General features: G+C 26.2%; 1 protein-coding gene across 5 annotated transcripts; it reads right to left on the bottom strand.

The window, feature by feature from the left end:
* Nucleotides 1-1,313: 1,313 nt before the first annotated feature.
* Nucleotides 1,314-27,947, bottom strand: LOC109601403 (6-phosphofructo-2-kinase/fructose-2,6-bisphosphatase). Of its 5 annotated transcripts, none has more exons than XM_049968260.1 (8): nucleotides 27,506-27,947; nucleotides 4,667-4,792; nucleotides 4,125-4,399; nucleotides 3,527-3,805; nucleotides 3,254-3,472; nucleotides 2,965-3,199; nucleotides 2,782-2,909; nucleotides 1,314-1,809 (listed from the first exon to the last, which is right to left on the bottom strand). In XM_049968260.1, the coding sequence occupies exons 1-8, from the start codon at nucleotides 27,930-27,932 to the stop codon at nucleotides 1,750-1,752; spliced, it is 1,749 nt and encodes a 582-aa protein (XP_049824217.1). In that variant the 5' UTR covers nucleotides 27,933-27,947; the 3' UTR covers nucleotides 1,314-1,749. The 5 variants fall into 5 exon arrangements, with proteins under 5 accessions (XP_049824217.1, XP_049824216.1, XP_049824219.1 ...); XM_049968259.1 differs by having other exon boundaries at nucleotides 4,116-4,399; XM_049968262.1 differs by having other exon boundaries at nucleotides 1,314-2,669; nucleotides 4,116-4,399.

The raw sequence follows: 27,947 nt of genomic DNA on the forward strand, positions 1-27,947 counted from the left end.
TTAGAAAATACAAAAAAAAAAATTAATTTTTTAAAATAAACTTTATTAATTACAATACTTATTTAACTACAATTATTTAAAATTTAAATTAATAATTTCATTATTATTTAATTTTTTTAAATGTAATTTGTAAAAAATTTCTTATTTTATTTTCTAAATTCAAAATTGTGATTTATAATTTTTTAAAAATTTTTAATTTAAACTTTTTAACTTAAATAAATTATAAATCATTCATTAAATTTTAATTTATTAAAACACATTAAATTTTATAAATTTAAATAATTCAACTTAAATATTAATTTTTAAAATTTGGCAAAATTCTAAGTATATATTTTTTTAATTTAACTTATTGATGTAATTTGTTTTTAATTTAATTTAAACTTTTTGAAATTTAATGTTTTATTGTTTTATTTTTTAAAATGTTTGCAAAATTCTAATTATATTTTTTTTAATTATCTTATTTATTTAAATTTTTAAAAATTTAATTTTTTCAATTTTTTAAGTTTAAATTAATGATTTTATTTTTTTATTTAAGTAAACTTTTATGTTTTTATTTAAATTAAAATTTTTTAAATTTTATAAATTTAAATTTATTTTATTTTTATTTAAACAATAAATTTTATTTAACAGTAAATTTAAAATTTTTAATTTCAAGTTCTTAAATTTTCAAAAGTACTATTATTTTTTTATAATTTAATTTTTTAAATTTTAATAGTTAAGTTATTCATTTTATTTTAAATTTGTGTTAGTGAGAATTGTGGATGAAAACTATGAATCATAATGCGTAATTATAAAGCTATGACTAAAACTGTATGTTGTATTATGTAATCTTAAAATAACGAGTAGTTAGTTAATAAATAACCAGGATACCGATAGGACGTAATTAATATACATCGGTCAAAAAGTCGTAACACAATATCTAAATTATTATTTTATTATTATCTTTTTAATACAATTTACTAATTTAGATTTTATAAATTTAATGTTTTTAATATAAAGATTATATTTTAATAATCATTTTATTAAATATATTCAATATTTAAATATCAACACTTATTTTTATTTATGGTATTTATTAAATTTTCGTTATAATTTAAAACAGTAGCGTATTTCATTTTACAATCAAATTATTGAATATTATTTTTTATAAATAATTAAATTATGAGTCAAATTCACAAATATAATTTAACTTATGTGTGCCTCCAAATGAAAAACATGTTCAACACTGTTGACGAGGTGTCGAAAAATAAATTGTGTAAAAATTCTGAAAGGTTGCTGGAGAATTAAGGTGATAAAAATAAAACAATAATAAATTAGAAAATAAAATAGATTCCTTTATTTAACATATATAATATATACAATATACCTTGGATAATATAATAAAGAGCTAAAATTGTAAAATTACATCTACACCAAGTAGGGGTCAAATTTAAAAACATAATAATTCGGTACGACGTAACATTTGATCAGCTCGTTTGAATCACGTTTTACATTTGCCCCCATCACATATATTGAATAATATAAATATTACACACGTCGAAAGAAAAATAGGCGCGTATCGTATAATACACACGGATTGGTTCCAAAAAACATTTTTGACTTTTATTTTGTATTAGCTACACCCATTTAACATATGTGTTCTTACGGCTAAAATCGAATAGGCATACATCACATCGAAGATCATTTTATTTGTTTTAGAAAATAACGATTTTTAGGCACCCTGTATCAGTCAATCTGGCATACTTGGCTTCAAGTCGAATTCGACTTGATATTTTTATACTTGAATCGTTCCTCCAGTTCACCAGGAACCTTAAAACATTATTTTAAATTACTTATGCTAGTCTAGGACAAAGTTGTTTTGGTAACAACAGCTAAAAGTATTAGTTACGAAAACACTAAGGGAGTTTGGCTTACTTTTGACTGTTGTTGGTTTAGTGAGCTATTTGGAAGAGTTTAGTAACATTTAACAGGTAGAAAGTCAACTTATTAAAACTATACAACCATTAAGTTTTGCTTGTAATCTAAATTATCTAGCAAATATAAATACAGCAGAACATATAATCTTTTGTGTTAAACAAAATTTCTATTGCTAAAGTTTGGCTTTTCAATATGAAAAGTATTGGCAAGATACACAACATCCAAACTGATGCTCAAGCCTCATGCACTAATATCTACAATATCTACACTAGAAAAACTCATAGTGAGAAAAAGAACAAAAAAATGTGTTTCCGTCACCAGTGATTATTCGAGAAGGTTTAAGTACACATGTAGCACAATAATAATAGCCAATATTAGTAGTATCAGATTAGAGAGCGTGTAAAATTTGTTTTTAGTTTTTAAAACTGTGTAAATAGTGTATATACATTTTTTTAAATTTATTTTATTAAATTTTTTATTTATATTATTATTCGAGAATTCAATATTTAATTGAATGTAATAAAACTGTAATATTAGTGTCAATATATTATTATTAGTAATTTAGGGCGGATAAAACAATGATTGCTGCTTGTGTAGTTAAACCATCTGCCTCATAATTAACAGTGTGTTTGTGTTCATAAAAAAATCTAAAAAAACAAAACCGACAACTGGCCAATACAAATAAAAATTTTGAAAAGTGTCTAGTTGTTATTGTTACTTTCATTTTGAGGTGAAGAAATATGTCCTGGCTCCTGAAACAGTTTTACAGATTACATGCAAAAGAGGACTAAGTTTAATTTGCGATAGAAGTTAGGAAGGAGGCAAGAGACACGGGACTACAATCGACAAACTCCGGGTTCATACCTTTGGTTTGGGACGGTGCGTGTCCACCGCCTCAATCGGCAACTTGATGTGTTCCACTCTGCAACCGTACGCGACTGGAGTTAGCTTTATTATTGTGTGGAGTGGCACTTGGAGATACGGAAGCTCATCTTAAATTAACGTTGGATTAATGTTCAATAATTAAATGGTTCTCGGTTTACTTACCTGCTGATTTGTCAAGGAAATAGGCGAGCAAACACCTTATGACAGCCTGGTGCGACACCACCAAAACGTTGCCCTGTCTTTCGAGTTCCATTATCACAGGTTCCAGCCTGGCCACCAAGTCCTCGTAGCTCTCTCCCCTGGGGTACCTGTAGGCGAACTTGTTCAAGTCGCGAGACGCGAACTCATCCGGATACTTTTCCTTGATCTCCTCATAGGTCATCTCCTCACAAACGCCCTTAAAATTAACCATTAAGTAATCGTGGTATAAAGCATGGATGGGAGGACTTACAGCGTCTATTTCGTTGAGAGCCTTCCATCTTTCCTGTGGGACGTTCAGACCAGAGACTGTTTGGATGGTTCTTTTCAGCCAGGATGTCCATATCCTCAATCCGTCCATGTGCTGTTCGTGGATGTAGTTGGACAAGGCGTTTGCGTATTGCCGTCCTCTCTCGCTCAGGTTCGAGTCGCCACCAATTCTGCCCAATAAATTTTGTTCGCTCTCACCGTGCTACAAACATTTTTAGTTAGATATTGCTTTAGTGAAACGTTTCAAGGAACTCACTCTGGTGAGGTAAATGGTTCTGGGGGTGATGTGAATGTTCATGAGATAGTAAACGATGCGGGCTTGGACGTGACCCTCGTGTTTGTGGACCACCACCTTTTCCCCCGTGTTGTAGATCTTCATGAAGGACACGTCCTTCTCTTTCTCTTCGTCCAAGGGATTGTACTTCTCTTGGTAGTGCTGTATCCTTTGGAGGAAATCGGCCAAAGCTGCGTCCTTGTTCATGTTCGTGTAGTCCGGACTGCTCACTTTGACTTCCATTATATTTTGTTCGATGATCTGCAGGAAGCGGACGATTATTTAGTCATATTTTATTTAAAGACTACACGTAAGCTTAAGCGGCACATTATTATAACAGTTAACATTCGCTACGTGACAAGTTATGGTGGGTTTAAACTAACTAAAATTTTGTCTGGCCACAGTCGTGGAAGTTTGCCTGATCGATCTACTCACCGCTTCCCCAGCGTCCGTTTTAAATCGGTACCACCTGAGTAACATTAATACAAAGAGGAGTCAGTAAATAACGTTACACATTGTACTACACCCCATGCTACAGCCCATAGAATATCCAAAACTGTGCCAGACTTACACTTTTTACCTGTGGATCATCGCACACCGACTCGACGAAGAACAACTTGAAGCCCATCTTGTTGACGACGAAGTCGTGGATGACCTTCCTGCGGTCCATGGTTGAATTAGTGGCGTCGAAGACGGCCACCTCGCCGCCGTTCTCCAACCACTGGCACACGTCGTGTAGCGCCTCGATGGCACACTGCGCCCTAATAGCCATCGCCTCCTGGTTGTCCGGACGGAAGAACTCGTGGTTCTTGTAGGCGGTCGTGGCATGTCGGCGGTATTCGCCCAGATTAAACACTGCAAACAAGTCGAACGAAAATCAAATAAAATTTGTTGGTTTTCGTGTTTATCCGTGTCGTTATCGCGGTAATGAATAATATTTTGACGATAGGAAATCCGAGATAAAATTTTGATTGTTGACCCGGCACACTTAAACGTGTAACAAACATTACATTTTAACGCGTAGGATGGTAATTAACGTAATTATTAACATTCGTATTTACACCTTATTATATATTTAGCAAGGTGGGGGCGAAGTTATTTATAAACAGGTAAACTACGTACCTCTGGTGTTGATGCCGATCCAGTTCAAGTATCGGGACAGTTTCTTCGAAATGTAGGTCTTCCCCCTGGCAGGGAGACCCACCATCGCGATGACATGAGGACTGTTGACATAGTTTGCTCTTTCACCTGCAAGAATAAATTTAAAAAAATTAACACCGACAAACAAAACACCAAATTATATTTACAATTTATGACTTAAGTCACAATGCGATCTTAAAGTAACCGACCTATCCTAATGGACATGGAGCGATTCATGGGAACTTTTCCGTCGATCCGCATGGCTTAAAGTCGCACACGCACTTTCACCGGTTCGAAACGTAATGACTGGCTTCGACGCTGGTTTACAACCTTTTATAGGAGGAACGCGCTACAGACTTTGGGTTCGGTGACGTGCCCCCCACGATTGTGAGATGCACTAGATAGCAGTGGAAGATTATCCGGTTACGTGATAAAAAACGTGGATAAAACTAATCGACGTTTGTTTTATATGTCGGTTTTTGTTGTGGAAACAAGGGAAAACTGATGAATTGCGCAACAGTTCATGGGTGATAAGTGACGATGTCAGAAAACATTGCACTTCAAACGAACTGATTGTGGGGCAAGTTCAAATCAACATTTGAACGACACCTTTATTAAATTAAATAACTTAAGCACAAATTAACCTTTTTAAGTTTTTTTGGAATCCTATTCGAATGGTAAAAGGGAATAATAAAACAAAATGTAATAAATCTTGATCGTAATTGTCAATAAAATAAAATACTCATCTCATACAAAATAGATGAAAACAAGATAATACTAGTATGCACTTTCAACATCCATTCAAGTTTACGAGTACTGACTGATTACAGTGAGATTCAACTGAATTTCACATACATTTTTTATTTAATCCTTTTTTTAATTTCTTTTACATACACTTTTCACTTTCCAAATGTGAAGATAATATGGACAACTTCTTATTTCAATTGTAATTAATAATTGAATTATCCTTTAAAATGTCTGAAAAAGATTAATCTTACCAAAATGAAACAGTTTATCATATATTCAATTATCTTTATATATTAGATATAATGATACATCTGAAAAATTTTGATATATTTAAAATTGCTGTCTATGAATGGAAAATAACACTTTTCATAGTTAACTGTATTAAAACTATCAAATATGATATTTGACAAACTCATTATTAGCCACTTAAGTATTAACCATTGATAATTTGGTAGAAAATTAGTTATTTTCTCACAATTTTTGAGTCAATATGTGTTAAAAACATAATTAAAATAAATTATCTGTTAAGCCCTCTTTGTTTTAAAATCAACAATATCTCGAAATTTTTAAGAAATATCCTTATATCTTAACTAAAAATAATTTAATGTATAATAAATCTAATATATAAATTATATATATAAATTAAAACAAAATGGAAAATTTTCTAAAAAAAGTAATAATACCAAAAATATCTCAATTTGCAAAAAGGTATTAAAACAAAAGTTTAGAAACGGAAAAAGTATTTTCAATTAGAGAAATTTAAATATTTTAGAGAATAATTTCTATGAATAAAAAAGAATAAATCTAAATTATCTAAAAAATATAATACCAACAGATAAATCTCAATTTATTGAAAAATAAAAACAAATTACACAATAATTCAGCTAAAAATATCTCAGCATACAGTTTTTTTTTTTAACAAAATTTAAGAAACAAAAAATATTTTTTTACTTAAGTAAATTTAAATATCTCAGAAAATAATTTCAAAAAATAAATCAAAAGAAAATGAAAAATTATCTAAAATAAACATAACAATATCAATATATAAAATTCAATTTATTGAAAAGTATATTGAAGTATATAAAACAGAATTTTTAAATTTTCTCAAAAAATATTTGTTATAAAAAACGTGAATGAAATAAGAATCTAAAACAGGAAGAAAAGAATTGTTTACCTTTATAAGACAGTACACTACAATGAAATGAATATTTTATAAGTAAAAATTTAAAAAAAGTAAAGATAATTAAAAATAAAAAATAATAATGTCAAAATAAATAAAAAAGTCATAATATATTAAATAGTGAAAATATTCATTTCTTAAATAATTCAAATAAAAATATCTCAACTTTTTGACGTGTTATAAAAATAATATCGATAAAAGTATTTAATAAATAATAAATAAATATAAAATTTTGTTATAAAAATATTAAATATCTCGAAATTTATCATAAATATCGTTAAATCTTAGATAAAAATAATTTACAATACAACAAGTCAGTTACACCTTCTTTGTTTTACAGTGGTCATCAGTACTAAATATCTCGAGATTTACCAGATTTATTCTATTTTATCTGGAAATACACATAACAGCCAAGGACAATCAATTTGGGACACCCAATACAAAATATTCTTAATCGTGATTATGAATTATTGATTATATTTTTGAACTGTGTACCTTGGGACAATCACAAACCTCATCATAATCTTTGAACTCCGTTTGTAAACACGGATTGCCCTGGGCCAAAAATCCATTTATTCCAAATGACAATTTCATAAATACGTCATTTCACACCCAAATAATGACTAATCAGAACCCAAGAACCCGGTTGTCGTCATTAAAAAACATTAAACCGGACCGTAACTGCGCAACTTGTTGCAAGTACATGCAAGAGGATAAAAAGAACTTGAACTGTTAAAAATGATGAGTTGCACAAGACATGCATGATAATCATCACGTGCCACTCTTTGGAATACGGCGGTTCATTGGTGAGGGCCACGTGAACCACGTCACGTGCTTTCTGCGCTTAGCTTTTCGCCGTCACGTAGATGGTGTTCCCAAAAATCGGATTTTCCCCGAACGAAAGTGATGCATAAACCAATAAATGAAATCATAAAACCTGTCCTTTAATTATCAAAATTATGTGGAATATTATTAAAGTGTGATTTTGGCAGTTCAGTCAATAAACGAAAGTGTTCTCGTAAACAGTAAACACGTGTACGGCATAATATTACGCGGTTAAGTTTATTTTTAAACGTTTGGCGTAGATTTTGTAACAACAAGGAAAATTATGTGAGACGATTAGCCAAGACGTACTATCGCGTTCATAAGTGGTCTGCCACTTTCCGAAGCGCTTGACCTCGACCGTCACATTCTGTTACAGTCTATTATTTCGGTCCGCGTAAAAATTAAAAACTGAATCTGAATAAGTTTTGACATGGTAAAAGGGGTATCGATTTTACAAAACAACATGCTACACTATAAACAGGGTTGTAAGGATTGGATCACGGCAAATTATGAACTAATTTTGTAAACATTAGTTATTCAGAAAATATTTGTTGTGTTTTGTTGAAATTGTAATGATAACTACAATATTTTAAACGATTATTTAAATAACAAATATTAAATTAATCTTAATTAATATTATTTTGATTTTTTACTAAATAAATATTTTTAAAAATGATTTAAAATAGTATTTGAGCTAATGTGATATATTTTAAAAATATTTAAAAGATTACATACAAGAAATAAAAATTAACTATTTTCATAACAAAACCAAGTATTTACGATATATAAAATAGTGCATATTAAAACATTTCAAATGTTATGAAATAATACACACAGTTATTTTTTAAAAACTTTATTTTATGGACAATTTTGTTCTTAATTTTTTTATGTAGATTAAAATTAAAAGAATAAAATAACAATAGTTATTAATAATATAACATACATTAACAGAATTTGGATACATGAATTCAAAAATGACACTTTGGTTTGTTCAAAAAGATCCTCACTCTTGTTTTTCGTTTATTTGAACATTATTTGTTATTGTATCTTATCCATGATCCATGATTTGTAATCTGTTTCTATAAATGGTATTCTTTAAATGTCCAAACAAAATGTAGTCCAAAGGAGTTGAGGGGATCTCGGTGGCCAAATTTATCTACCAGTGGCTCATCAGAGTGTTCTTCAAGAAAACGTTTATTTAAATTGTTTGAGATTCTGTACGTAATATTATACAAATATATAGATATTTGAAAAAAAAAAAATAAATAAATGGAATTACTAAATTATATACTACTTAATTTTTATTATAATTATAATATTTATGTGTATATGTGCATTTTGTATTCGGAACGTTACTGCTGTATATATTAGACGCGAAGTAAACAAGTGTTTCTTCTTGTCTTTTTTATATCGCATTATTAAAATTGAATATGAGAAACTAACTACGAATCTACAACATTGTTGTTGATACATAATTTGAAATTAATATATGATATATAATTCACAAAATTCATGTCGCGTTTCGATTCGAAAACCAATACGTAGTTAAACTAAAACGAGCACTCGTTCCTAAATCTAAACTATCTCAGACCCCAGAAAGTCGGTTTGCAGAACGGCCATAATGTTTCCCAGTTCACAATTCATTTTATAATCACAAAATTGTATTTATTTTATTGTATGGAACATTCATTTGCAATATAAATTTTTAAAATTAAAATACTTGATAACAAATGTTATATTATAATGAAAAACCTAAAACATTAAATTATATATAGAGATTCTCTTCCTTCGCTACATATAAAATTCACTAAACTCGAGATCTTTTTAAAAATATCATGCAGTTTATCCCTGAACTATATGTAGAGGCTCTCTTCCTCCGCTACATATACAGTTCCTTAAAAAATAAATAATAAAAATAAAATTGTTGTACCAAACCGAAAAACAAAAAAAAAACGCACCCAAACTTTCAACAAAGATATACAACACTGGGGACATAAACATATTCTCCCAATTTTAGTTCTTACCGAAATATTTAGCTCTCTAGCTATTTCAGAAATATTCTTTCCTTGTTGATTTAAAAAGACGATTTTAAGGCGTTTTTCCTCGTTTAAATTCATGTTCGCTGTACAAAGGTTCGCATTCAATTGACAACACATTTAGGAATCGCATCTTACGATGTGGTGGGGAGTCGGCACTGCCGAGACGGTAGTGCACGGTAATACAGAATGTGACCGTTTACGGCCTGACGTCAGGAAAGTGGCAGACCACTTATGAACGCGATAGTACGTTTTCCGCGACTCTAGATCAATGTCACGGTCTCAAATTGGCAACGCTGCTCAAATTTTTTGAATAGGAAATTATATTTTTAATTCTAATTGTAAATCACCCGTGATAAATTTATCGTAGTTTATTTATTTAATTATATAAAATAATAGTAATAGATTAGATAAGTTTTAAATAGAATGTGTTTGTAGGGATTAACTATTTTTTAACTATGGCATTTAAATAAATAGAAAATCTTCATTTATTGAAAAGTGATAATATATTTTCATTTTAAAAACAAGTAATGAACTCGTATGAAGTATGATTTATTCTCACAAAAAAATGTAATTTATGAAATATAAGATAAAATGAAAAATAAATTAAAAGAAAAGTAAAATTATCCAAACACTAAGACAAAAATAATATAAATAAATAAAAATCAGATTTTTTTCTAAAAAATTGGGATAAAAATATTTCATTCATTTCAGAGTAACAAAATAATACTTATTTTTTAAATAGGAAAATAATTTCAACTAATATATTCTTGGAATACAAATTTTTAAAATGAATATTTTTAAATAATAAAAAAATGGAAAATTATCTAAAAATAATCTTAAATGATTAGAAAGGGGTCAAAATAATTTCTAAGTAATTAAGATAAAAAGTATCAATTTTTTTGAATTTTAGGAAAACAAATTTAAAAAACGAAAATTGTTTAATTTAAAATTATAAATTTGCCTTCTTATTTTATTTTTTTACCTTTATTAAACAAAAATTTAAAATTTTTCTCATAAAATAATTTTGAAAAAATAGTTTTCATACAATAACAAATTTTGTTACCAAAAATATTAATTTTTTACTTTTGTAGAGAAATTTAAATATTTCTAATAATATATATAATTTTGAAATAAAAACAGCGGAAACAATATTTTTTCAAAGGATATAACAAAAATATAGAATTATTGTTTATTGAAAAAAGAGATTTTAAAAAAACAGAAACTACAAAATTAATAAATTTTAAAATGTTTTAAATCTAATTAAACTTTATAAAACTTTATTCTTTTTGTAAAACATGATTAAACAGTATTAATTAAATATCAAATTAAGTCACAAAAAAAAATTATTTAAGAGTTTTTATAAATAAAAATTTAAACATAAAAAAATAAATTTTCTGAATAATTTTATATTTCGGAGACCGTTATACAATAAATTATGAATATTAAAAAAAAATGAAAATAAATGAAAATATAAGATTTTCTAAAATCTAAAATAAAGATTATAATCTATTAATTTAAGAATTAATTGGAATCTTTTTCCTACTCTCATAATAAATAGAAAAATCTTACTTGAAAAATAAAAAAATCTTACAATAGTTTCTAAATAATTCAGTTAATTATATCTGAATTTGCAATTAAGAATTAAATAATGTATATTTCATAAAAAAAATCAAAGATTAAATTAAAACAAAGGGGAAAATATTCTAAAAAAAATAATAACAAAAATACCTCAACTTGCAAAGTTAGTATTAAAACAAAATTTTAGAAACAAAAAAAAGTTTAAAAAAATTAGAGGAATTTAAATATTTTAGAGAATAATTTCTATGAATAAAAAAAATTAAATTTAAATTATCTAAAAATATAATATCAACAGATAAAACTCAATTTATTGAAAAATAAAAAAAATTACACAATAATTCAGCTAAAAATATCTGAGCTTAAAGTATTTTTAAATTTTTTTTAAACAAAATTTAAGAATTTAAGAAGGTATTTTTTACCTTTATAAGACAGTACACTACAATAAAATGAATATTTTATAAGCAAAAATTTAAAAAAAATCATAGATAATTAAAAATAAAAAATAATAATGCCAACATTAAAGAAATAATAAGTAAACAATGTTACTTAAATTATGCTTGTTGAAATTGGCTAGTTTTATCAACTGTCAAAATAAATAAAAAAGTCTTAATATATTAAATAGTGAAAATATTCCAAATAATTCACGTAAAAATATCTCAACTTTTTGACGTGTTAAAAATTTTTTTTTAAATAATATCGATAAAAGTATTTAATAAATAACAAATTAATATATTTTGTTATAAAAAATTTAATTTGAAGAAATAATAATCAAAAAATGTATTATTTTATTTTAATAGTAAAATTTTAATATTTGAGACAGTATAATCTTGAAATAAAATTATTCAAGAGGTAAAATGAATAATTTCAAAGTAAATTAAAATATGTAAATAAGCAATACCAACATTTAAAAAGTAATAAAAATTTTATTCGTGAATCTTAACAAGTTTGCTTACGGAGAAAAAATGAGGTTTTTCAAACACTGTGAAAATAAATTAGAAAATATATACCCAAGATTGTAAAGGAGAAAGTCAAGCAAATAATTTCTAACATTTTGTAATTACTACAATACTAAACAACAATAAAGTTTATTATTCAATTAAAAACACATAAACAGACTAATTAGTACAACAAAAATATTTAAGAATTTGGAGTATGATGTTGAAATATTCAAGGAAAAATAATTAATTATTTTTACCCCAATCTATAAGATAATCCAACTGGAGCCAAGTTAGATAATCATTCATCATAAATATTGATATAATTCACTATATTACATCACAGTGAATATCATTTACATGCTTTTCTAATTTTATCGCATTTATTAACTGCCGTATCTAACAACGATTAAACGTTTTATTGTGGTTGTATTAAGCGGATTAAATGCGCGTTAAACGTGTCAAATTTGAAAACTGTAAACGTACACATTACATTTCTACAAGAATTTTCCCACTTTCAAAAACAGGTGACAGTTGCGATTATTGAAAGTGTGAAATTAAAAATCTCCCAATTAATAATGTATTTGAAATAACTGAATGCTTACTCACCATTTACCAAAACGCAATTCTTATTTATTTTAAATATGAAACGAGTGTTCCATTTATTAAATGTATTAAATAACACTGGATGTTTTATCGGGACATTCTTTTTTGAGGTGACCTCAACCCAGTACCAAAAATACCCGACGAAAATTACGGAAACCAAAAAGAATGGGCAAAACACTCACCTATGTCGACGCCGATTTTCGGTTTTTCGCACCGCAAACATCTTTCGATGATCTCGTCTTCCCCGGACATTTTTGCGGGACGCGTGTGGCCAATATTAGCGACAGATTAATTGTGCGTGGTATTTCGAAAAACCGGACGATTATCAGACGATTAACATTCGAAACGCTTGCGAATGCAATCCAATCGGGACGTGATCTCGGTTGCCTACCGACGTGACTGGCTAATGTTGAACGCCAATCGATATTGCGTGACATTGTTTTATCATTTTCGTTGTTTTGTTAACACAGTGGCGTGAGGAGTATTAAACGATAACGAATAAGCGATTGATAGGAGTTCGAGGAATGGACACATCGATACTTGTTGGTGGCCTGTTGCAGTAATTAGCAACAACGATGAAAATAATTTCAACATGAAATTTGAGTATGATGTATATATAAAATAATAAGGCATACAATTCATTAAATTAATGAATTGGATGCCAAAATTACGTCACAATAGTTACAAATATTTATTTGCTACTTAATTTACTTTTGTTTTATCTTAAGAATTTTACAACTTAAATATTTATTTAAAAATCGGTTTATATATCGTTAAATATTTTTTTGTATAAATAACTCAAGGCGAGAACAATAGAAAACACTTCCTTTATATTTTCCTTGTAATAAAAATTCACTACATACATACATAAGGGTAGTGTCCCAAATTGGTTTATCTTATATATGTATATTCATATATGTCCATTTCAGAAAAAACTTCAAAAACTTATTTTTAGCAGACAAAAATATTCTACAGCACATTTTTAAATAATATAAACTGAAAATTTCGAGATCGAGATATTTAATATTTTTGACTAAGAAACAAAGAGGGCGTAACTGGTTTGTTATATATTATTTTTAACCACGATAACAATATTTCAGTTAATTTCGAGATATTTAACATCCTTGAGTAAGAACTAAAGAGAGCTTAACTGATTTGTTATACAGTAGGAAAAGCGTTTGACCCGTCTGAATTTAGAGACACATCATGCATGACAGAGACAGTAGAAATCTATACCATGGTGGGAGACTTCCTCTCTCTATTGCACATGATGTCTCTTTTAGGATTCAGATAGATGAAACTCTTTTTGTACTGTATATTAAATTATCATTAGCTAAGATAATATGATATTTCTGGTAAATTTTAAGATATTTAATATTGTTGACTATAAAATAATTAGGGCGGATGATTCTCCCAAAAATTAAGATAATTTTTAAGGATAATTGCATATATTACGTAAGCCTGATTCCGTAGATATTTCTGAAACGGTTAGAGATACAGTACACAGTTAGAGTACACTAGATATTTAAGTCATTTTTCTCTATCTGGTTTAAAATTACTAGTAACCAAAGGCAATCAATCAAATTGGGATACCCTGTAAATTTGCATTCATCCCAAAGTTACTGGAGTTGAATAATACTTTCACTTTTATCAAACATTCTTTGATCTCTCTGGATCTTAATGAAACATGGAATCGGTCTAGAGTGCAAAAATAACGGCAGTTTTTTCACATGATAACACCAGTGTGATAACCCACACTAATTGACGGTTTATTCCCAAGGATGCGATAAACATTATTTGTTTTTCAACGTCTATCCGAAAACGCCACCGCTTCCAGTGCTGTGTGTTACACCTGCGTTTCCAAAATTATGGTAAAAAGAAAAGTGGTTAACCTTCGGCTATTTCAATAATAATAATAAGGTTAAGGTTAAGCAGTTCGGTTAACCGACCGTTTCATTACTTAAAATGTTGGGAAATTGTTGAGGTCGCAACCTAGAGACTTGATTTACATCCGGCATACCGAACTTACATTGAGCTCGGCCTTTCGGTGTTAAAAGGTCGGCGAATCGATAAATTCGAAAATTAATGTGCTGGAAGTTGCAATGAAATTGTTTTTTATTCTGGAAAATTGCCATTGATGTTCATAATTTAAATGTTCTGAAAGACGAATTAAAGGTAATTTCTAGCTGACAGACTTTAAATTAAAACAATTTGTTTTCAAGATAAATGTACTGGAATATAACAGAAATGCTTGTAAAATGAAAAATGTAAACTTAAATAACTGTTATAATTTAATTCATGAAATAAATTGTTGATTTAAAAAATTTAAAAGAATACTAGAATTTGTCAATATAACAGAAAAATTCCAAATGCAGCTTAACTGATAATTAATAATGCTAATAAAGATAAGTCAGGAACTAGTCGAAATAATTGTTAATTGTTAAAAACTGACCACTATAGGTTGAATTTTAAATTTTAATCTGACGAAATAAAATTTAAAAATTAGAAAATAACACGGAATGTAAAAAAATATTTATGTGTAACAAATTATATTTATTATTTATTATATAAACAAAAATTTATTGTTCCTTATATTAAAAAAAACATAAATTTAAATTTAATATTTAAAATATTAAGCTTAAAATATTAAATAAAAATAATTCAATTAAAAAAATGAATATTTAATTTAAATTTATATTTGAAATAATACTAAAAAATAATTAATTTTATGCAATTTGTTTTCAAGATAAATGTACTGGAATATAATAGAAATACTTGTAAAATAAAAAGTGTAAACTTAAATAACTGTTATAATTTAATTCATGAAATAAATTGATTTAAAAAATTTAAAAAAAAAAAACACTTGAATTTGTCAATATAACAGAAAAATTCCAAATGCAACTTAACTGTTAATTAATAATGCTAATAAAGGTAAGTCAGGAACTAGTTGAAAAAATTGTTAATTGTTAAAAAACTGACCACTATAAGTTAAATTTTAAATTTTAATCAGACGAAATAAAATCTAAAAATTGGAAAATAACACAGAATATGAAAAAATATTTATGTGTAACAAATTATATTTATTATTTATTATATAAACAAAAATTTATTGTTCCTTATATTAAAAAATTCATAAATTTAAATTTAATATTTAAAATATTAAGCTTAAAATAATAAATATAAATAATTCAATTAAAAAAATGAATATTTAATTTAAATTCATATTTGAAATAATACTAAAAAATAATTAATTTTATGCAATTTGTTTTCAAGATAAATGTACTGGAATATAATAGAAATGCCTGTAAAATAAAAAGAAATAAACTTAAACAACTGTTATGATTTAATTCATGAAATAAATTGTTGATTTAAAAAATTTAAAAGAATACTAGAATTTGTCAATATAACAGAAAAATTCCAAATGCAGCTTAACTGATAATTAATAATGCTAATAAAGATAAGTCAGGAACTAGTTGAAATAATTGTTAATTGTTAAAAACTGACCACTATAGGTTGAATTTTAAATTTTAATCTGACGAAATAAAATTTAAAAATTAGAAAATAACACGGAATGTAAAAAAATATTTATGTGTAACAAATTATATTTATTATTTATTATATAAACAAAAATTTATTGTTCCTTATATTAAAAAAAACATAAATTTAAATTTAATATTTAAAATATTAAGCTTAAAATATTAAATAAAAATAATTCAATTAAAAAAATGAATATTTAATTTAAATTTATATTTGAAATAATACTAAAAAATAATTAATTTTATGCAATTTGTTTTCAAGATAAATGTACTGGAATATAATAGAAATACTTGTAAAATAAAAAGTGTAAACTTAAATAACTGTTATAATTTAATTCATGAAATAAATTGATTTAAAAAATTTAAAAAAAAAACACTTGAATTTGTCAATATAACAGAAAAATTCCAAATGCAACTTAACTGTTAATTAATAATGCTAATAAAGGTAAGTCAGGAACTAGTTGAAAAAATTGTTAATTGTTAAAAAACTGACCACTATAAGTTAAATTTTAAATTTTAATCAGACGAAATAAAATCTAAAAATTGGAAAATAACACAGAATATGAAAAAATATTTATGTGTAACAAATTATATTTATTATTTATTATATAAACAAAAATTTATTGTTCCTTATATTAAAAAATTCATAAATTTAAATTTAATATTTAAAATATTAAGCTTAAAATAATAAATATAAATAATTCAATTAAAAAAATGAATATTTAATTTAAATTCATATTTGAAATAATACTAAAAAATAATTAATTTTATGCAATTTGTTTTCAAGATAAATGTACTGGAATATAATAGAAATGCCTGTAAAATAAAAAGAAATAAACTTAAATAACTGTTATGATTTAATTCATGAAATAAATTGTTGATTTAAAAAATTTAAAACAACACTAGAATTTGTCAATATTGCAGAAAAATTTCAAATGCAGTTTAACTGTTAATAATGCTAATAAAGATAAGTCGGAAACTAATTGAAAAAATTGTTAATTGTTAAAAAGTGATCACTATAGGTTGAATTTTAAATTTTAATCTGACGAAATAAAATCTAAAAATTGGAAAATAACACAGAATGTGAAAAAATATTTATGTGTAACAAATTATATTTATTATTTATTATATAAACAAATATTTATTGTTCCTTATATTAAAAAAAACATAAATTTAAATTTAATATTTAAAATATTAAGCTTAAAATAATAAATAAAAATAATTCAATTAAAAAAATGAATATTTAATTTAAATTTATATTTGAAATAATACTAAAACATAATTAATTTTATGCAATTTGTTTTCAAGATAAATGTACTGGAATATAATAGAAGTGCCTGTAAAATAAAAAAAATAAACTTAAATATCTGTTATAATTTAATTCATGAAATAAATTGTTGAATTAAAAAATTTAAAACAACACTAGAATTTGTCAATATTACAGAAAAATTTCAAATACAATTTAGCTGTTAATTAATAATGCTAATAAAGATAAGCCAGAAACTAGTTGAAAAAATTGTTAATTGTTAAAAACTGACCACTATAGGTTGAATTTTAAATTTTAATCTGACGAAATAAAATCTAAAAATTAGAAAATAACACAGAATGTGAAAAAATATTTATGTATAACAAAGTATATTTATTATTTATTATATAAACAAAAATTTATTGTTCCTTATATTAAAAAAATCATAAATATAAATTTAATATTTAAAATATTAAGCTTAAAATATTAAATATAAATAATTCAATTAAAAAAAAATAAATATTTAATTTAAAAATAATTAATTTTATGCAAACAAATTAAATGTAAACATTTTAATTAAAAAAAAATGTTGAAATATAAAAAATAAACTTAAATTTTAGAAAAAAACAATTAAACAATTATAATTGTTTTTTTAAATTAATATTTGAAATATTAAGCTTAACAAATTAAAGCTCACCATCTAAATAAAAAATGTAATATTTAATTTAAATTTATAAAACAAAAATATTGAAAATTAAAAATAAAAAAAAGTAATTAAAAGAATTAAAATATTTTATTTAAATTTATATAAATAAATATAATTAAGTTTCAAAAAATTAAATATGATATATTGAAAGAAAAAATATTGAGAATATCAAATAAAATGCGTTATTTTATATCAAAAACCATGACAAAGTAATGAAAAGAAATTATATTCTGAAAAAAGAATTGTAAGGGAGGAAAAAATAACAAATTTATTATTATTTATACTGAAAAATGGAAATGTCAAATAAATATTTATCAAATCAAATTAAATCAAACCATAAAAAAGTATACAGCTTAAAATAAAATTACTATTAAACATTTTATAAAGTTGACGAAATACATTTTAAATTAAAAACACTTGGCACGGATAAAAATTTAATAGTTACGAACGTGTCGATACAAGTTTAACTCGTACGTACACCAAAATTATTACGGCATAAAATAGATTGATAATTTCAACGTCAACTTCAAAACCGATAAACAAACAAACTGTAAATTCAGCAAATTTCGACAAACAACAACCGCACCTGACCCAAACACAAATTCAATAATGTGGCAAAACTAGTTGCCAAACAAAAAAAAAAGTATATGCAAATCTAACCGCAACAGGATCAATCCCGAACCGCGAGTTCCTCCTTATTAATTATCATTTCCAATACGAATCGATCGGAATTCGCAATTGGCCTCGGCATGCGGTACGATCCGTGCGATTGTTATTGCGTCGCAGATAAAATAAAATATGTGTTCTCAACACTGAATTGCGGCCGTAGGTGAGACAAAAATCGGACGAGCCCGGTCGGCGTTGGGTGCCAATGAACGAAAACTTCGGGCCATTCACGCAACAACATGAAACGCGGTGAGAGAACGTCGCGACGCCGCTGATCGTCTCCATCTATCTACACGGCGCATTTTTCGAACATCGCCGCCGGATCGCCGTTTTTTTACGTCACTTGGCAATGAACCCGCGACGGTAAAATTCCACTTTTTTTTTTTTTTTCATTCTAATGCATCGAAACGCGATTTATATTAAGTGAAACCTTTCGCCGAGAATCGATGGGCGATGTTAATTGACCGGAGAGGGAAAATTACATGTATCCGCATTCGAACGGATGTTCAAATTGGCTTCTTGAAATGTTCAGGATTGATTGCAGTTTTTTATGAGATCATCAAAACTGGTACGATCTAAAAATAGCCTATTGCAACTGTACGGTTGTAAGACGATGTAATTGAGCAAAAACAACGGCATTCCGAATCGTGTTTTGAAAATGGGAGGCACGTTAAAAAGTCTACGACGAATAAAAATAGTTTTGTATTTACTAGATCTTTATGTTGTATAAAGTAACCGTGTTCGTTTGGTTCGTGTTCGAAATAACCGGTAACGGACTCGATAAATTCTCGACAATTGGTTAAGTGAATACTACACATGCAAACTAAGGTAGACATTGTAACATTTGGCACAACATTGACACATTTTCATGAATGAAGTTTGTTATCACTATTTTAAATAATATTATTATAATACAAAATAAAAAGTTAATTGACTGTCCTTGACTTATCTTTACTTTCAGGTTTTTAAATGTAGATTCTAAATTATTATACAGATAAATATATTATAATTAATAAAATCTGTATACTTCGTATCACTGAATTTATCAAATTAATAATATACAATTACGTAAATCTATATTGCATTGATTCAAATCGAAATTTTCAATTAGATAGACACCTTACATACAATTGAATATATCAGTAATTATCTACATAAATTTAATTACTTGCTTAAACAAAATAAAAATCCTACGAATCTTATAAATCAGTTGAAATATAAATAATTTATTGAAAGCAAGTAATGAAATAAACCTGAAACTAGGTAATCCAAAAATAATCATTAGAAGAAATAAATAAAACATAAAACAATAATAAATAAATTTTGATGTATTTGTATTGTAATTTGTTAATGTTAGAATTAAGGTTAAAATTTAAATTATCAAAAATGATTAACGAATTTAATTTAAGATTATTTTTTTAAATCATATCAATCAATATAAAACATAAAAATTGCAGAGGAAATTAGTAGATAAAAATGTATTGTATATAAAGTTATAAAATATAGAAAATTTTAAAAAAAAAATATGAGAATTAATACAGAAAAAATTGTTGGTTTTTCAAGAAACGAAAAATTATAAAAAAATGTAATAACATACAAAATACAAAATAAAAAATATAAATAGGGAAACAAAAAAATATTCAAAAAATTAAAAAAAAAGCGTATATAAGAAGTTATAAATATATAAAATATTAAAAATATTTATATATGAGAATTAAAGACTAAATTAATAGAAAAAAAAACTTTATGAGGACATTAAAAAAATTATTATTGATTCAAGAAAAGTAAAAATTAACTTACAAAATAGGTTTAAAAATATTTATTTCTGAAAACCTTATAAAAAGAGTTATAAAATGTAAAAAATTATAGATAAAATAGTGAAAATACAAAAATAAAGCGAAAATAAATAGAATATATTAAAAAAAAATAATTGTTGAAGTTTTTCAAGAAAAAAAAAATTGTAAAAAAATGTAATAACATGCAAAATACTAAATAAAAATTATAAATATCTTAAATAGAATAACAAAAAATATATAAAAAATTCAAAAAAAAAACAACGTATATATGAAAAGTTATAAATATATAAAATATTAAAAATATTTATATGTGAGAATTAAAGATGAAATTAATAGAAAGAAACTTTATGAGGACATTAAAAAAATTATTATTGATTCAAGAAATAAAAAAGTAACTTACAAAATAGGTTTAAAAATATTTATTTCTGAAAACTTTATTAAAAGAGTTATAAAATGTAAAAAATTATAGACAAAATATTGAAAATATAAAAATAAAACGAAAATAAATAGAAGAAATATATTTAAAAAAATAATTGTTGAAGTTTTTCAAGAAAAGAAAAATTATAAAAAAATATAATAACATACAAAATACAAAATAAAAATTATAAATATCTTAAATATAAAAACAAAAAAATATATAAAAAATTCAAACAAAAAAAAACGTATATAAGAAAAGTTATAAATATATAAAATATTAAAAATATTTATATGTAAGAAATTAAAAGAAAGAAACTTTATGAGGACATTAAAAAAATAATTATTGATTCAAGAAGTAAAAATTTTCTGAAAACTTTATTAAGTTATAAAATGTAAAAAATTATAGAAAAATTATTAAAAATATTAAAAAAAAATGTGGAAGTTTTTTAAAAAAATTCAATTATACAAAAAATAAGTTTTACAAAATGGAATTTTCAAAAAAATAATTGTTAGTTTTCCAAAAAAAAAAAACATTAAATATTCCTAAAAACTTTATTATAAAAGTTATAAAATATTAGAAATTAATAGAAAAGTTGTAAAAATATGATAATTAATTTTTATAATAAAAATGTTTTAAAATTTTGTTAAAAAAGTTTTAAATAGAGAAAATCATCTCTATGAAAAATTTGTACTCTGTTTAGGTTTAGAAAAATATTAAGTAAAAGTTTTAAGCTGTATATGTCTTTCTAAATTTATAAGTTATAACCTGACGAATATCCGAATACCTCCCAAATGTGTTGGAATAAAAGGTCTCTATCCCATAATCTAACAAAAACTAAATATGAATAAAAATGTTAAATAAAATTCTCTTCTATTCATGTAGTTAATTTCGAAAGTGAATTTTATTATACAAATATGAAATAAAAAATTAAAAAAGTCTCATAAATAAAAAAAAATTACACATTATCTTTAACAAATAAATGTGTAGTGACATTTTTATCAGCACGTACAGTATTAGAGATTTATAAGCTTGACATTTAAAGAGGTGACTGTAAATTTTAGGCTGAAAATAGAATTGCTTTACAATATACGAGTAGCACGGGATATTCACTTGATCACACTTTCGCAATGTTCTAAATTTAAATAGAAAAAAACACAAACACATTTAAGAAAATGGATTGATCGCATTATTATTTAATGATAAAAAACCAAAGATAATAAGCCGGTAGGCAAATCAGTCATGGGACAATTAAAAATCATTTCGAAACCCGTGACAAGGCCACCATAAATTCCCCGCACCAACCTCAGTTTAAAAACCGCGTTAACATTCAAAAACGTTTCCTACGTTCATAAATTTATGCACGCCTAGAATTGTTTCCATTAATGTAACGATTAAAATTCCACGTAATCAACCTATCGCATTACCGGAGAACAATCGAACGAGATAAATATAAACTGGTACAATTTTCGGGACGCCAATTATAAATAATGCAGAAGTGCAAATCACCGCTAAAATCACCTGTTGCGCCTCAATCACGTGTCACGGTGTGGACACAATCGATTTGCTTCGAACCGCGTTCCCGTCGTTACGTAACCGTGTGATCGAAGTGGCACATACCTATGTGTAGACTTTTGAGCCTTCCCCGGTAGTGGGCCGGTGGTACCGGGGATTCCTCCTTCACGATGTCGTCGCCCTCCATTGTCCGCACGAAATGCACCCGGCCAGCACGCCGGTACCGCCGTACTGATGACAGCTAATCGCGACGGTAACAAGGTGAAAGGTGCGATAAGATAAGGACGTGTCCAGCCTCCGCACAACAAACCGTTTCACCACGCACCCCGACAATATCGTCGGAAACTGCCACGTTTCGTCGTACCTTCTACAAAGTGGTGCGGAGGAAAATATAGCGCCGGTGACTATTTTTAAACGCCGGCGAGATCTCCACCGGACGCGGCGCTGGGATGCTGCAAGTACAAGATTGTCGTGCCAAACGGTTGGTGTTGCGGCGCTGTAGGTTATACCTGAGCCTTTCTTAACAGCTCGGTCGATTGTCCAGGAATGTTGAAATGCGGTTTCTCGGTAATAGTTACGTTGTGCGGTTCGAGTGATCCTTTCAGAAACGTCAGCGACCGTGGACGGAACAGAAGTATAAATTTTGTCAACAATTTTTATTGTTAAAAAAAATGTGACTAGTAAACAAACAAATTCAAACAAAATTTGTCAAAAAGTAACTAAAAGTTCAGATATAAATTAAAATAAAAAACTTATAAATATTTGGAAATTTGCCAGACTAATTTAAAATTGAAATTAATTAAAAAATATTTGACAAACAATATTCATTTTGTCAGTTAATGAATCAATACAACACTTGTCGATTTGACTGATTGTAATATAAATAAAATTTGCCGAAAATAAAAAATTCTGATCCCAAAAAAAGTTAACAAATAATAAACGATGATTTCTTAGTTGGAAATAACTAATTTAAAACTGTTGAAATACTGTTAAATTTACAAATAATTACAAAGTAAAAAATAGTATTAATCATACATAAAATTATTTTAGAATACATAAAAAATTATTCATTTATTTATTTTACACAGCAAAGAATATTTTTAATTTAAAATAAACATAAATTATTTTAAAAATTAATAAATTGTTATTAAATAACAGAAAATAATTCTCAACGAAACACACATTAATTTTTATTAGGAAATACCTAATTTAAAACTCAAAATTTTTAATCAAAAAGTTGCCAAAATTTTTTGATTAAAAATTGTATTTTGGGTATTTTTAATAAATAAATAATTTTAGAAATCTTAAAAAAATGTTAATTAATAATAGGAAAAACTCACAGAGAATAACTATTAAAATTTTGATAAAACTTAAAAATAATTACAACGTAAACAATAATATTAATATTAGAGAAAGTTATTTAAAAAAAAATAATAAAATTTGTCAAAACTTTTGATGAAAAAATATGTACTTTTTATTTTACACAAAAATTGGTAATTAAAAAATAAATTATTTTAAAAATTAAAAAATTATTATTAAATAATATAAAATAATTCTCAATGAAACACACATTAATTTTTATTAGGAGATACCTAGTTTAAAACTTGTCCAAAAGTTGCCAAAAATTTTTGATTAAAAATTGTATATTTTGGGTATTTTTAATAAATGAATAATTTTAGAAATCTTAAAAAAATGTTAATAAATAATAGAAAAAAATTCCCAATTTTGATAAAATTTAAAAATAATTACGACGTAAACAATTGTATTAATAATACAGAAAGTTATTTTGAAATAAATAATAAAATTTGTCAAAAATTTTTATATAAAAAAAGTACTTATTTTACACAAAAATGGGTAATTAAAAAATAAATTATTTCAAAAAAATTTGTTGACAAATAATAGAAAAAAAATTGTGAAAATAATTTTTACATCTAAAATAATAATTAATAAAGTTCCTATAAGTAGATTTTGTCCTAAAATAATTAAAATTCTTTGAAATGCTAAATAAATATATAATTTAATATTAAATTATAATGTTTGTATTTTGTTTTTGTTGTAAATCTAAATTATTATAAATAAAAAATAGTTTATAATATAAAATTTACAATGATATCTATAAATCTTTTAAATTTGACTACAAAATAAAATATTAAAAACTAGTTTACAGAAATTTATAAAATAACAAAATTTTATCAACCTCTTGATTATTATTACAATTATTACATTCCTACATTTATTCGTAACAAAATATTACAATAATATTTTTGTTTTTTGTTATATCATAGTAATTAGAAGATAATATGATAAATTATATCAGAAACGTTTAAAATATGATTAAAAATTGATAATTGTAATGGTATTAATCTTCTGACAAATGGAAAGATAATCGCATTAACAGAATGTATTAATAAACCACATTTATATTTATCATCAAATATTGATAGCAGTTATATTTTCTTACTGTTACCTTTTGTATCCCAAAATTGTTTATGTATTTAATATTTATATGTATATAATTCAAATTTTAAAAAACTATTGCAAAGTAATAAATTAAAAAAAAAATAATTGGGAAACAATTGCATCAAAATAACCTTATTAATTATTTAAAAGATTTCTATATTGTTACAAATATATAAATAATACGTAATGCCAAAAATAATTAATAATAATTTATATGATCCAAGTGTAAATATATATCATAATTAATAACTACTTTTATCACATATGCTTTTGCGATAATGTTAATAAAGCCAATCATTAATCATCTACTATTAAGATCTTTGTACATAATTGAAATTTGATATGTTCGAAAACCTTTAACAAACGAGTCCAAAAGACCAACAACAATAAAATGTGGCGTGATGTTTTTGTTGAAATGGTTGAAAGGAGAACTGATATCTAAATAATTATGTCGTATTATGTCAAATCGTGTTTATTTCCAAAAGGTCAAAGAATGGCGACATACAAAGTATGATTTTAGATACATTTTTTTATTTTTAAAACAGCCAAATACTTAATACATTCCATCATGCGTCATTCCTGATAAATTTGTTTATTTAATAATAGAATTTATAATAATTACATAAATTCCTGTTTTTTCCACACGCCAATTATGTTATATCATGGAATTTATTCAGAAATATATTAATGTAATTTTGATTTCGTGTTGTACAACGAAGTTTTAAGCAAGTGTTAAAATTACGTGTTTAAATTTAGGTGATAAAATTTGTTTTGTAGGAAATTATAAATAAGGTAAAGAAAATCTTGGCTGTAGCTATACAAATGCAAGTAACGAAATTAATTTTAGATGAGTACATACACTTATGTTTGATATATCATAAGTAAACAACATTATAAAATAATCTTACTTACAATGATGTTCTGTACATCAATGATAATTATTATAGGAACTTTTTTTCAATGTTAAAGTAATATTAACTTACTATTGTTAATTGTATTATAAAAACTACTATATTCTGATGAGGAGGACATTCCTATTAAAATTAAGAGTTATCTCATCTTTAGAGAGCATTTTTAATGGTGTCTAGGACACAATTTTTCAGTGTCAGAAGTTTTGTCCCTGCCTAGTGATCCCCCATGTTTTATAGGGGGGTTGATGTCTGGATATTGGAAAGGGTAAGACAAAACATCGATGGTTTTGTCGTCGTCAAAATTTTGGGTTTGTGTTTAATAATTCTCATGTTAAAACACGTTTATTAAGTGCATCATTTCTTCAATATATGGAGGTGAACTGTTGTTTAATATATTCCTGTACATAAAACGGACTACGCCAGAAGAACTGAAGCATCCCCATAAATTCACAGAGAGCAATGACAGACCATAAAGTAAAAAGTTGATAATATCGTCCACTGAAAAATAAGGAATCCAATTTTTGAAAGAATGAAATTATGGTCTACCATTATATCTGTATAATAATAACAAGATAAATAATAAACATTTCAAGTACTGAAATGATGAAATGACAAATTCTTTAATGTGAATTCTTTGTGATCCTTCATGGTACTTTCAAAGAATATTACCAGTTTCAGTACATAGACAACTATCGAAATCCATCAACATTCAGTACCGAATATTTTGTTGGAATTATCAGGAACTACGATTTATCAAGTAAAAATTATACGTAATTCTCTCTCTCGATGCTATTGCCAACAAATTTCATTAGAGTTCAACTGTACATATATTTTTAGCTGTACATGATTAATGACTAACTCAATAGTCTTTATATTTCTTCCTAGGTAATAAAAATTTCTGCTTTCCAATTTTTATGATTTAATTTTATATTCACTGCACCATTAATGAGTACAACTGCGCAATATTTAATAGTTGTTGACACACTGATTTAAATAATTGATATATTTTTATTTCGATTCCTTAATTATAATTTTATCACATTCATAAGTCTAGACATAAAAAAGAAAATTAAAAATTGTTATCGTTAAATTAATTAAATTAATTATGGTTGTATAATTTTTCTAAATTTGTAATGTTCCAAACAAATACAGCATTTTGCATTGCATTTAATGAAGTAAATCTAATATATTTTAAATATGTACATAATTTGTTTATTTATTTACAAACGTTTTAGTTTGTTCATGCAAACATTAAAAATCTTTATAATACAAAAGTAAATAACAGAATAAATGCAAATAAACGAAAGAATATTTCTTATTGTAATTTACAGTTTTATGAATATTTTACAAGCATATTATTTGCATACAACTAGCTACTCAAACATGCCGAATTGATAACGACAATTTACAGTCGTACTGTTATAATAACCGTTATCTACGACCCAACTAATACCCCCATCGAAACGGAATATCCCTTAAATCATAGATCTTATTGTCCTGTCAAAAAACGCATGCAGCATTCAACAACACACACATACACACACCGAACACGTGCGAGCGCCCCAAAGGCGCAGGCGCCGCCCGCATCGACACCGACCAGTTTCCCACGATGCACAAAAACACCCCTTGACAGGAGTGAAACCCCGAAACCTCTACTCACCACGTATCGGGAACGGCTTCGTCTGGACCGTTTCGGTGTTCGGGGGCAGCAGTCGCTTCGTCTCCGGCGACATGACACTGGGACAGGACTTCACCTCGCTGACCACCTTGCAGTTCAGATTGCGGCACTGGCCCACGGAGGCGGTGGTGCTGTTACGCACCCGCAGGGAGCCGCTCAACACGTCCAGGCCGCTGCTCATGGCGGTGCCTGCGGCGGCGGTTTTCAGGCGGTCGGTTTCCGGTGGCGAGGACGTGCCCGCAAAAATTTCTCTCGGACGGGTTTGAACGTGAGGATCGGTTGCGACCTGCGATTGGGACGCGACCACACTTGCGTTGCGTACGTCGGACGACTGAGTCGAGATGGAATCGGAATGGGGGACCGAGTCGGCCGACTGAATGACAGACAGTCGATCGTGCCGGCGGACCATTGCGCGGCCCCAGCC

Source organism: Aethina tumida, chromosome 5 (genome assembly GCF_024364675.1).
Source record: "Aethina tumida isolate Nest 87 chromosome 5, icAetTumi1.1, whole genome shotgun sequence".
In the NCBI taxonomy this organism is placed as follows: domain Eukaryota; kingdom Metazoa; phylum Arthropoda; class Insecta; order Coleoptera; family Nitidulidae; genus Aethina; species Aethina tumida.

What these genes read in the sequence shown, in the direction of transcription:
- LOC109601403 (XM_049968259.1), bottom strand. Translation starts at nt 27,932, where the DNA reads ATGGTCCGCCGGCACGATCGACTGTCTGTCATTCAGTCGGCCGACTCG. An exon ending in ATGATCCACAGGTAAAAAGT is followed by an intron (nt 3,806 to 4,115) that starts GTAAGTCTGGCA and finishes CGCTTCCTGCAG; the next exon opens with ATCATCGAACAAAATATAAT. An exon ending in CTCTCAACGAAATAGACGCT is followed by an intron (nt 3,200 to 3,253) that starts GTAAGTCCTCCC and finishes GTTAATTTTAAG; the next exon opens with GGCGTTTGTGAGGAGATGAC.